Source organism: Xyrauchen texanus, chromosome 11 (assembly GCF_025860055.1).
Source record: "Xyrauchen texanus isolate HMW12.3.18 chromosome 11, RBS_HiC_50CHRs, whole genome shotgun sequence".
Lineage (NCBI taxonomy): Eukaryota > Metazoa > Chordata > Actinopteri > Cypriniformes > Catostomidae > Xyrauchen > Xyrauchen texanus.
Window position 1 is genome coordinate 40,312,664 of NC_068286.1, and position 12,931 is coordinate 40,325,594.

The 12,931-nt window shown below is 42.7% G+C and overlaps 1 protein-coding gene across 1 annotated transcript in view; it reads left to right on the forward strand.

Annotated features, from left to right (window-relative positions):
- The first annotated feature begins 2,825 nt into the window (after positions 1-2,825).
- Positions 2,826-12,931, forward strand: part of LOC127651137 (protocadherin-7-like) — a 51,119-nt gene continuing 41,013 nt past the window's right edge. The window contains exons 1-2 of the mRNA XM_052136831.1: positions 2,826-6,310; positions 6,919-7,635. Coding sequence (XP_051992791.1) covers positions 3,743-6,310; positions 6,919-7,635 — 3,285 coding nt within the window. The 5' untranslated portion in view covers positions 2,826-3,742. The remainder of the gene's footprint in view (positions 6,311-6,918; positions 7,636-12,931) is intronic.

Sequence of the window (12,931 nt, forward strand, 5' to 3'; positions counted from 1 at the left end):
GTGGGAAGATTATTTATGGTTGCTGTCGTGGGAGTTGCATTTTTGCATGTACGTGTTTTTTTTGTTTGTTTGTTTTTTTTTTAAAAGAAAGAAATCTGACTTTTTGACAAATAACTTTGGGCCACCTTTACCTGGGTTATTTTGGGGAATTTTATAGAAGATAAAAACATCTTTATTGTCAGGCGCGTTCCCGGAAATATTCCGGGAAAAATACTGTTATGCTCGTTCCGGGCAGGATTATAATCAATGAGAACTCATTGTTCATTTGAGGGGACTTGTTCATTTATTTATTTATTTTTGCTATTTGATTGCCTTGACCAGTGATATTATCGTCTCTCCTTCCCCGGTTTTTGGCTGCAAGCACATGAGTAAACTTTTCTTACGGGCTGACAGACAGCAGCAGAGGTGGGAGAGGTTGATAATTAAGAGGAAAACGGATAACATGCATTAACGTAACCTTGCAATAAAACATAGTCTATTACTGTAGTAATCACTGTTAATGAATGAGTGCAGTGGTTCTACTTTTCTGAGATGTATTCTTGGCCGTACAACAGAGTAAGAGGCAACACGAAGTTAATGAACAATTCTTTCTCAAAACCTTGCCCTCACTCCTTTCCCACACACCCCCGCGCGCCGTGCACACACATGGACCCCCCTTTTCATTATCATCCAACACGAAAGCACAATCGAACTATAAGTGCAAGTTATATTATCATTGCGTACATAAAACTTGCACATAATCTTTAAACGCTACAATATCAATAAACTTTTCTACCAGGTCCCTTTGCGCACGGCAGACAAGAACATGCATAGCCGATTACATTTTTGCAGCAAGAGTATAGCCAAACAATGTAATGTTAAAAGGTACTGACAACTGTTAATATTAAATTGCTCGGCGGCAGCTTATAATAAACCAAAAGCATTACCATGAGATGCGCGGCTAGGTGCTCCAATTGTTAAAATAGTCCAAACGGGGCTTGGCGTTCAGGGATTGTTGAGATGAAGGCCCCCGTGATTTATAAATAACTATGACACTATTCAGTGTTCTAAATTATTTCTCAAGACTTCCTCAATCATACCGTTTTTAGGAAAACATATCCAAAATGTTTTAATGTGTTTATAAAAAATAAAAAAAAAGACTGACAAAAAGAAAATCAAAAAACATGATCTCGACACCAGGGGGTGCTGCAGCACCTGCAACACCCCTACTTCTTTCTATCTATCTATCTATCTATCTATCTATCTATCTATCTATCTATCTATCTATCTATCTATCTATCTGTCTGTCTGTCTGTCTGTCTGTCTGTCTGTCTGTCTGTCTGTCTGTCTTGTTCTTTCGATTAAAGAAAATACAAAAATAATTTATTTCAGGTTATTATAACTGATTTTCAAGCTTATGGCAAGGTGAATGCACAAAATAGGTATATTATCACTGTATGCCTTGAAGACACTTTTTTTCTTCATCTTGACATGTTCAATATAGAGGAGATAACCATTCTATTTCCTTGGCATGAGACGCCGCATAAGGTGATATTTCTGTTTGAGCCAGTTCTGAAGCTAATTAAGTGTCACCAGTGGATCGTTGGCTCACTAGACATGTAAACGGGATAAAGATGAGGGGTGCTCATGGGACATGAATGCTGAAATCCACTCTCCCACCGACTCCAACGGGGCAATTGGTTTCTGAAGCGAAATCAAAACGCGCGCTGTGGAACAACAGAGTGCGCGAGACTCAGAGCTTCCAGCACGCGCGTGTGGTGACGCCGGTGGAACGTTAACCAGCCCCGGTGGAGCAGTAGTAGGATAGCCTCGTCGAGACCTGCTGCTCCGCTCCCAAACCAACGCACTTTCCATCTGCTCTGACCAAATTAACTGAGATTGACCAGGAAAACCCTCCCCGTCTATTTCAACCATTATCTTCTCAAGCCATGCAGTACTGTAAACACGATTGAGACGTGGAAAGAGGATAGAGAGTATAAACGGGCTACTCTTTTTGTTGGATGATTGTAGCGTTCAGCCAGTGCTGCATTGCGCTCGCAAATCCGCGTGGCTTCGAGCAGCCAGTGCTGGGACCCGAGAGAGAGAGAGAGAGAGAGAGAGAGAGAGAGAGAGAGAGAGCAGAGAGAGAGAGAGAGAGAGAGAGAGAGAGAGTGTGTGTGTGCGATATATGCTCATTGTTCAGAGAATGAAAACCCACTGCAGCCAGTACTGCCGTATTCAGACAATGAGAGTACTTCTTAATTATTCAGAGACACAATAATAATAATAATAATAATAATAATAATAATAATAATGATAATAATGATAATAAGAATAATAATTGAACTATAATTATAAGGATAAAGATTATATCGATACAAATTATGAATTATTAGAATTAAAACAGTTATGCCAAAAGGACAAACGTTTAATGAACTAGTTGGCCGATATTCTCGACAAATGTATGACCCTTTTAAAACTTATTTAAACTTGATAAAAGCAGTCAGTGAACAAAGTGGGAATAGACTTTCCGATAAACGAGTTGCAAATGTATGATGCAATTAAAGGCATATAGGCTAAAATAACTTAAATGATCAGTTTACATGTACAGAGAAGAGAAAATTAATTAATTTCGATCTGTTTAAATACAAGTAGTCTACTCTAGTCTCTCCCCCTCCTTTGACTTGTATTAGTATATATTTCGCTTCTGTCGTATTTTATTTTGCGGTCGTCTGCAAACACACCTCCTTGTTTGCGCTTTTTTTAGACGGGTTATAAGGAAAGCGCGAGCTCCTTCGATACCGACGCGATCTGCACACATTCTCGGTCTCCCGTTTCATCTGAACGGTCGAGTTACGTAGAGAGGGAAATGTTGCAGTGAACGGAGGGGGAAGAGAGAGGGAGAGGTTGAGAGAGGGGGAGAGACTGCAGCATCATTTGAGGGACGTCCACATGCAGTGCAGTAGAAAGTGCAGGTGAGGGGAGGAGGAGAATGCGGGACTTTTTCTTGAAACACTTCACACACATCCACCGCAGACTTTGGATGAATTACTAAAGGCTTTTGTTGGTTCTTCACTATCCTGCCCTCCATATATCCATAAGTGGCTAATTTCCGTGCTTTGGGAAGTCGAACTGAAAAGCTTTCTCTCTTTGTCAAGTTAACCGTAAAGGAATCTATAAGAGCTTGGCACTCACGCGCAAGACTGCGGGAAAAGCTTTCCTTACCCACCTCGCTGTGTTTTAAGGTAAGATAAATATATACGATTGGATAAAGACTTTAAAAGCAGTTTGCCTTATTCCCAGCAAGCAGCGCAAGCTTTGGGATGCGAATGTGAGGACTGAATTCACAGACAGATCTCTTTTGTGTTCTACTGCATTGCAGTTTAAAACAGAGAAAGCGCGAGAGGAGCCAGCACTCCACAGCATATCAATGAGCCGGACAAAGTCATTTAAACTGCTCAAATGTAATTCCTGTGTACTCATAAAAGGCATAAAGGAATATATTTGTCCTTAAAAGTGGTGTTAAGACTTATCGCTGATGCTAAGCTCCTCACAAAGTGGATGATTTATTTTATCGTGTTGAAAACGTGACTGGGAAACTAAAAGTGTATAGGCAATAAAAAAAGATTGTTGCCGAAGCAGCACAGGACACATCTACAGAAATTAATCAGGTTCGATTTTTGCTGGAGCCTGCCTGCCTGCTTTGGATCGGAGGAAGCTGCAGACAAGAGTGTGAAAGAGAAAGAAAAGGAGAGCGAGAGCCATGGGGATCTGGAGCGTTGGCGCAGTGCACTCCGCGCGGTGCTACCTCGTGCTCATCCTGCAGCTGCTGACTCAGCTCCCGCGCGTCAATTCAGCGCTGCGCTACCGCGTGGCGGAAGAAGGACCGGCCGATGTGCACATAGGAAACGTGGCTGCGGACCTGGGACTGTCCACCTCTGGGATTGGGACTGGTGATGTCACTTTTGCTTTAGAATCAGGCTCTGAATACTTCAAAATTGATAATGTGACTGGAGAGCTCACTACAGGCAGCCGGAGGATTGACAGAGAGAAGCTGCCGCAGTGTCAAATGATTTTTGATGAGAATGAGTGCTTTTTGGACTTTGAGGTGTCAGTCATCGGTCCGCTGCAGAGTTGGGTGGATCTGTTTGAGGGGCGAATTGTGGTTACAGACATAAATGACAACACCCCCTCTTTCCCTTCTCCTGTACTCACCCTGTCCGTTGAGGAAAACCGTCCAATTGGCACTCTGTATCTCCTTCCCACTGCCACAGACCGTGATTTTGGCCGCAACGGCATTGATCGCTATGAGCTCATCCAAGACAGCAGAGATGGGGGTTCATCTTTGCGACGACCTGCAAATGGACCCACAAATGGGAATGGTGACCGTAGGAGAGGTTCTGACACAGGGACGGGACCAAGCAGCAGGAGCAGCGTGTTTGAACTGCAAGTTGCCGACACACCTGATGGACAGAAACAGCCACAGCTAATAGTCAAAGGCCCTCTAGACCGTGAGGTGCGGGATTCTTATGAACTCGTGCTGCGTGTCCGTGATGGTGGCAACCCATCACGCTCCTCACAAGCTCTGTTGCGTGTGTCAATCACAGACGTCAATGATAACAGTCCACACTTTGAGAGAGCAGTGTATGAAGCAGAAATGGCAGAAAACGCCCCACCGGGCACACCTGTCCTACAGGTGCGTGCCACAGACCGTGACGTCGGCGTGAATGGGCAGGTTGAATATGTGTTTGGAGCCGCAACGGAATCAGTGCGGCGCCTCCTCAGGCTGGATGAAGCATCAGGTTGGCTAAGTGTTGTGCATCGCATTGACCGAGAAGAAGTTTCTCAGCTGCGCTTCACAGTCACAGCCCGTGACCGTGGCCAGCCACCTCGCACTGACCGCACTACAGTCATTCTCAACGTAAGGGATGAAAACGACAATGTACCTGTCGTGGAAATTCGAAAAATTGGACGTATTCTTGTGCGTGATGGTGCCGCAATGGTTCCAGAGAATGTGTTGGTGGACACTCCAGTAGCATTAGTGCAGGTGTCAGACCGTGACCAGGGAGAGAATGGTGCGGTGACCTGTACTGTGGTGGGGGATGTTCCATTCACATTGAAACCAGCTGGCGAGACAGCCCTACCACCTCCACCAGCCATGGATGATGCCTTTGAAAGAAATAAAAAGAAATATTTTCTCCACACCTCAGCTCTGTTGGATTATGAAGCTACACGTGAATATAGTGTCACTATCGTTGCAGTGGACTCTGGTAGCCCAAGCCTCTCTAGTAATAGTTCTCTCCAAGTGCGTGTGGTGGACATTAACGACCATGCTCCAACTTTTGCCCAAAGCCTGGTAGAGGTCCATTTTGCTGAGAATAATGCCCCAGGGGAACGAGTGGTAACTGTAATGGCGGCTGATGCAGACAGTGGCAAAAATGCAGAGATTGCATACTCACTGGATCCATCTGTAAATGGAGCTTTTTACATAGATGCCGATAACGGTGATATTCGCGCCACTGGGGCTCTGGATAGAGAGCATAGGGAACGGTATGAGTTTCGTGTTATAGCTCGAGACAAGGGCACCCCCTCTCTGCAAGGCTCAGCTACAGTTGTAGTCCAGGTCACAGACAGAAACGACAATGCTCCCAAATTTGTCCAGGAAGTCTTCACATTCTATGTCAAAGAGAACCTGCTGGCCAATAGCCCTGTCGGCATGGTTACAGTTACAGATGCAGACAAAGGAGAGAATGCAGAGTTGAGACTTTTTGTTGAGGATGATGACGAGGAGGGTGGAGAGGAGAGCAAAGAAGGAAAGCAAGAAGTTTTCTCCATAGAAAATAACACTGGCACCATTTTCTCCTCGGCATCCTTTGACCGTGAGCAACAGAGTGCATACTCATTCCGCGTGCGTGCAGTTGATGGTGGAGAGCCTCCACGGTCTGCCACTGCCACCATATCCCTGTTTGTCACTGATGAAAATGACAATTCCCCATCCATCACATCACCCACTAATGAATCATACACCCTCTTGCCACCCGCTAGCGGGGCCCGGACTGTAGTCCGTACAGTATCAGCCTCTGATGGCGACATTGGGTCTAATGCTGATCTCCGCTATGCTCTGGTAGGCGGAAACCCATTTCATCTGTTTGAAATTGGCCCAAGCAGTGGGGTCATAACCCTGGCAGAGCCCCTGGAGAGAAGGCACAGGGGTCTGCACCGCTTGGTGGTCCGGGTCAATGACAGTGGCATGCCTTCCCTTTGTTCCACGGCATTGGTGCATGTCTTCGTCAATGAGAGTTTGGCCAACGCTACACTGGTGGATGCACAGGTGAGACACAGCAGTGCTGCATGCTGTTAGAACAGACACAAACAAAGGGCTTGTGCTTATGAACAATAAGCCAATGTAGAATAGCAAAAAAATCTCAGTAGGGTTGAAATTAAATAATTGTATTTGCTATAAACTGATGAAATAGAGAGGTCAACTACTGTCAGAGGCTTACTGTTAACTTTGCACAACTAGGAAATCACTGCATATTTTTAAGAATGTTGATGTTTATAAATATTCATGCATCAAATGTGTTGACCCACATAGATATTGGGTAGAAGGAAACGCACAAATACAAAGATGAAAGATACACACACACATGCACAAACACAGTCACATTTGCCTGCACAGAATAACTATGATTGAATATCTAAGCCTTGACATGATAATTGAGAAATCTGGGCCTTTCAGTAGGAATGAATGAGTGTGTGTGTGTGTGTGTGTGTGTGTGCGTGCCTGCCTGCGTGCATGTGTGCGCTATCGTTTGTGTATGTGGTTAAGCAGACAGAGCTGTAAAATGAGGATGCAGTTATGATAGGGCACACACACCATTAATGATTTTGCTTTCAATTTCTTGTTCCCCCCTATATGTCTCTCCCTCTCTCTATCAGGTGGCCCGCAGCCTTGCTGTTCCCCTGCCTCTGGATATTGCAGGTGACCCAGACAGCGAGAGAGCTCTGGGTAAACAGCGCTTGAGCGTTGCAATTGGAGTCTTAGCCGGTGCTGCCGCCGTTATTCTGGTGATACTCCTGGTGGTTATGGCACGACAGTGTGGCACCCAGGGTAAGAATGGCTATGAGGCTGGCAAGAAGGAACCAGAGGAGGACTTCTTCAGTCCACAGCCTCCTCCTCTACAAGCCCAGGGATCCCAAAACGAGCGTGGCCGCAAACCACGCAGAGACAAGCGTAACAACGGAAGTGCCAAATCTGAGCGATCTCTGTACAGTGGAATTATGACAGTGAATGGCTGCAGACGTGGGGGTGGGGATGAAGAAGAGGATGATGAAGAGGTGAGCAGTGCCAGTGAGAGGATTGCAGCCCGTTATTGTGCGGCAGCAGACGGCGACCCCAGTAGTCCAAGACTAAGCACAAGACGTCACCAATCAAGTCCCGACCTGGCCCGCCACTACAAGTCAAGCTCACCTCTACCTGCAGTGCATCTACAGCCCAACTTAACACCCATGGAAGGCAAGAAGCACCAGGCTGTGCAAGAACTGCCCCCCACCAACACCTTCACTGGTAACAGCATGGGAAACGCAGATGCCATGTCGCTGAGCTCAGACCATTGCTCTGATTACAGCTGCCAGACTGCCAAGTACAGCAAACAGGTATGAACTCAATAATCTGTGACTCAGTTTTACAACTGCTTCGTCGACAAGCACACATGGGAAATGTTAACGAAGTGTTTCAAAATAGTGTAAATTCTGGGTCAGTTTGACCATTTAGCCAGCAATGACTAATATTCGTATAGACAGTATTTGAGCGTTTTGGCCTAAGCTCACTGACCTTGAGTCAGAATTCCTTTCATAATCTAAATTCACTTGATCTCACTCAATATTTTTCTGTATGATCTAATTTCACATGTGCTTAAGGCTAAAAAGGATGAATAAGTTATATGGTTAACAGTACTTTTAGATTGTAGTTTTGAAAATGCCACAAGGATTGTCAAGATGAAAGCCTCAAGCCTGAACTAGATTTGAATTCCAAAACCAACCTCAATTTATTAGGTCCTGTAGAATATTCCCATATTAATATAGAAAATGCTGACAGTCAATGGATTACTCAACTAATTACGTTTTCCAAGAAATAAGTTGGTATATAACACATACTTTTAGACACCTGTACAATATGTTAGCCCTTATGTTGTCAATAGCCTTTATATTGTATTCTAGTACTGATTTGAAAGTTAGAAGTTGGTTGTACTAATTCATGATCTGTTTATAGCTAAATCCTTATCCCATAAAATTCAAAAGAAACAGCAAAAGTCATTTTATGCCAATGAAAGTGGTAACATCTGCAATCACCCTGCACACTTGTTATGTTACAGCATGTAGAGTTGTTAAGGATATATGGTGCTAACTGCATGCTCTCCTTTCCAAGAGTAGCTACTGAAAATAGACTGTTGAAGAGAGGAGAAATGCCAATCCATTTTCTCTTACACCATCATATATCTCTTTTCACTTGCTCAGTCTCTCTCTCTCTCTTTCTATCTTTCTCTTCATCATTCTACATTTCTGTCTTTGACATTCTTTTACACTCACTTTAATTTTTCTGATACATATGTGGTAGTATTAAACATAGAGTGAAATATATGTCTACCTGTTCTGAGGCCGCCTTGGGAGGAAAGTGCCTAGTGTGTGTGTGTGTGTTTCGATGTGGAAATGGTCGAAAGAGAAGCCACATAGGCTATCAGAGTTTTCTTTTTGACGTAATCTGTCATCTTTACACTTTCCAGGTCATATATTTAATGCAGCATATCCAAAGTGCTAAAATATCACTTAACAATGGTTTAAAAAAAAGATTACCTGTACAACCTTTGACAAGTGCTTTGGACTAAGCCCAAACCAAGACATGGTTAAAATGAACACCAGGATCTCATTACATTTTCTGACAGGTATTTGGAGCTTAAACCAAATCCGCAGAGGCCTACACTGAAGATATTGAGTACTAAATGACACGTAATTTTGTGCCTCTTTAGCATGACTGACGGTTGGATTGTGAGTGTCTTAAAAAACAGCTGATGTAGTCGCAAGACCTAATCAATCCATCCATGCTGGCGTGATCCTGACCACAGTGGGTGGGTTAATCCAATATCAAGTCATTTCTTTTAATCTGCTGAATTTTTTTTTTGTCTGTCAGACGAAAATTCTTAATGGTGATTTAAGTTATCTATTGGTGGGGATATGCACATGTGTTGATGCCTACCGAAGAGTTTTGTGTGTGTTAATGCTTACTGGAGAGTTTGTTGGACTCTTTCTGACAGTTTAATCAATTATTGATCACACTGTAATTAACTCCTCTACTGCGGAGCTTTGGGACCTAGCCTAAGTTTGGTGCAGACTGCATATGTGTGTGTGTTTTGGTATCTGTGTGTTGCTTCCATGATGGGACGATATACTGAGATGGCAACCTAATACCCCACTGCTGTTTGAATTTGCAAATTGGCTTGTGTGTGTTTGCGCTTGTTTGTGCACAAACTGCACTTTCAGAATTGAACAGTGATGAAAAGGGAAATCCTGTTGACTTATATCTGTCCCTCTCTCTCTCTCTGTCGCGCATCTCTCACTCTCTATCGCGCATCTCTACCCTATCAGCGATAAATGCACAAGTCAGCATGTTCCTGAGTGGAACTCCCTTTTTGCCGCAGCACACTTTTTCTATAGCCCTCACCCTTCCACCCACTCAAGCCAACACCTATCGATCGGCAGCATCCTGTCCCCACGGCAGCCCAGATTCCTATCATTTGAATAGGCAGAGGGAAATCAATATACTAGGCTTGTTAATGTAGGCCTGTGTTGTGAAAGTAAAGCATACACACACACTCAGGTGTACAGGGTTAACGGTCAGGCAGGTGCACAGTAGGTGAGTGTGTAACTCAACACACACACTCGGGATCAGGCAACAGGTCAGATGGATAGCCGATACACTTGACACTCACACTTGCATGCACACGGGGCCACGCATACACTTGTGAGGAGCATCTCCACAGATATATATTATAAATTAATGGAGGAGACTAGAGATAGAGGGGCCAGGAGACAGAGGAAGACACATAGAGGGAAAGAGAAATGAGGGGAGACCGCTAATGCCTACCTCACTTTTGCTGGCCTGTATGGATTTTCATTGGGAAAGCATTATGAAAGCTTTTACATGGATGTGCACTGCAATGGTAATAAAGGATACGAGAATGATGGTACCAGACTGTGTGTGTGTGTGTGTGTGTGTGTGCATGTCTGTGTGTGTGTGTGTGTGTGTGCATGTCTGTGTGTGTGTGTGTGTGTGTGTGTGTGTGTGTGTGTGTGTGTGTGAGAGCGTGTATTTATCACTTTGTGGGGACCAAATGTCCACATAAGGATTGTAAAACCAGAAATGTTTGACCTTGTGGGGATATTTTGTCGGTCCCCATGAGGAAAACAGCTTATAAATAATACTAAATTATGTTTTTTGAAAAGTTTTTTGTGAGGGTTAGGTTTAGGGGTAGGGTTTGGGTTAGGGGATAGAATATATAGTTTGTACAGTATAAAAACCATTATGTCTATGGAAAGTCCCCATAAAACATGGAAACACAAAATGTGTGTACGTGTGTTTTTGACCTAGCTATGTTATTGGGGACAAAATTGCTGAAAAATGTCCCCAGAAGTTGAAAACTAATTTGGTGACACCCTTGAAAGTAAAAATGGTTCAATATGACACTAGATGTTATTCTTTATTCACTTCTAAAAATTGCAAATGTTGTATTTCAGGGGTAGGATTGAGTTTAGAATGTAGCTATTAGAATTAACTATATGAATTTAGTACACACAACCTCAGTTACATAACTTGATTCTCTCAGTTTCCTCCTCATTATGTTTTCTGATTGCCTTTCAGATCACATTTTATTTCTAGTGCTCAGTTTTAAGTCCCTTAATACAAAAGCAAGTATGCTTGCAATAAATAACCTAAGTTTTGTGTACTTCCCATAAAATTATGCCAGATATCGGCAAAATGGAATGCTGGAAAATTGACAGAGGATGCTTTTCGGGGGCCAAGTGTAACATAGTAAAAAATGAGAGGTTAATAATTTATAGATGACACATTAGCTTAGTAGTGTTGATGGCCAGAGCTAGATGGAAGGTGTTCTCATGTGACCGCCACATATCTATGCACAACAGCCATTAGTCCAAGGTTGACTCATTATTTATCTAGATATTCCTTTAGAGAAATTTAAAAATAATTAAGAATGGAGGAGATAAGTGTAAATGGTGTATACCTGCCATGTCTACACAATCTTTTAAATGCTTTTGTTGTATTTGTTCAAGAGAACACAAATTGGAAGTTGTAGCCACTCGGGAAGCGACTGTGGCTCTTTTTTTCAACGTTATGAATTACTTGCAGTTTAGAGTGCGCTGACAACATGGTCTTAGAAAACTCATTTTTGTTTGCGATCAGCAGCAAATGCCTTATATCTGGGAACTTAAGTGTGCCAGGCAGTTTTGGGAGGTAATTATAGAGCAACTTTTGAGATGTTATGCAAAGATATTGGTTTGCTGGTTAGTCCAGTTAGAGTGAATTATTCAGTCACATGACGTGAGGCAAAGTCATGTGAATTCTTTGATGCACAGCTATAAATTACTTTATAAGTTGATAGACTCTTTTGACATGGGCCAGTAAGCAACCACAAAGCAATCACCCAGAACACCCCAACAACCAAGCCCTTAGTTTGTCACGGACATGCACCACTCACACTTTCTTCAGAAAACAATTTATTATTTTGTTTTTCATAATTTTGGTAACAGTTAATGCATTAGGTATTTTGAACAAACAATTAACAATATACTTTTTATAGCATTTATTAATCTTTGCTAATGCTAGTTTAAGGAAGGTTCCAGGTGCAATAAAAGTTCAGCTCAGTTGACAGCAATTGTAGCGTAATGTTGATTCCACAAAATTACATTTTGACTTGTCCCTCCTTTTCTTTATAAAAGCAAAAAATTACATTCCATTGAGGCACTTACAGTGGAAGTGAATGGGGCCAATGCACTAAAACTGCTCATAACACCTTAGCAACCACATAGCAAGACCCTGGAAACCACCCACAACACCCTAGCACCTTAGTTTGGCACGGACATGCACCACTCACACTTTCTTCAGAAAACAATTTATTATTTTGTTTTTCATAATTTTGGTAACAGTTAATGCATTAGGTATTTTGAACAAACAATTAACAATATACTTTTTATAGCATTTATTAATCTTTGCTAATGCTAGTTTAAGGAAGGTTCCAGGTGCTATAAAAGTTCAGCTCAGTTGACAGCAATTGTAGCATAATGTTGATTCCACAAAATTAAATTTTTACTTGTCCCTCCTTTTCTTTATAAAAGCAAAAATTACATTCCATTGAGGCACTTACAGTGGAAGTGAATGGGGCCAATTTTTGGAGGGTTTAAAAGCAGAAATGTGAAGCTTATAATTTTATAAATGTACTTACATTAATTCTTCTGTTAAAACATTCACTTCCATTGTAAGTGCCTCACTGATACTCAGATTTTTGCCACTTTTAAAGAAAAGGAGGGACAAGATTAAATAAATCTTTGTGGTAATTAATATTATGCTTCAAATGCTGTTAATTGAGCTTAACATGTATTAAACCCAGAACATTCCTTTAATAAACAGTTGGGGGCCTGGGTAGCTCAGCGAGTAAAGACGCTGACTACCACCCCTGGAGTCACAAGTTTGATTCAAGGGAGGGTTGAGTGACTCCAGCCAGGTCTCCTAAGCAACCAAATTGGCGCTCAACAAGCCACGCTGATAAGATGCGCGTGATTGACGGTCTCAGATGCGAAGGCAACTGAGATTCATCCCCGCCACCGGATTGAGGTGAGTCACTACACCACTACGAGGTATTAGAGCGCATTGGGAATTCCA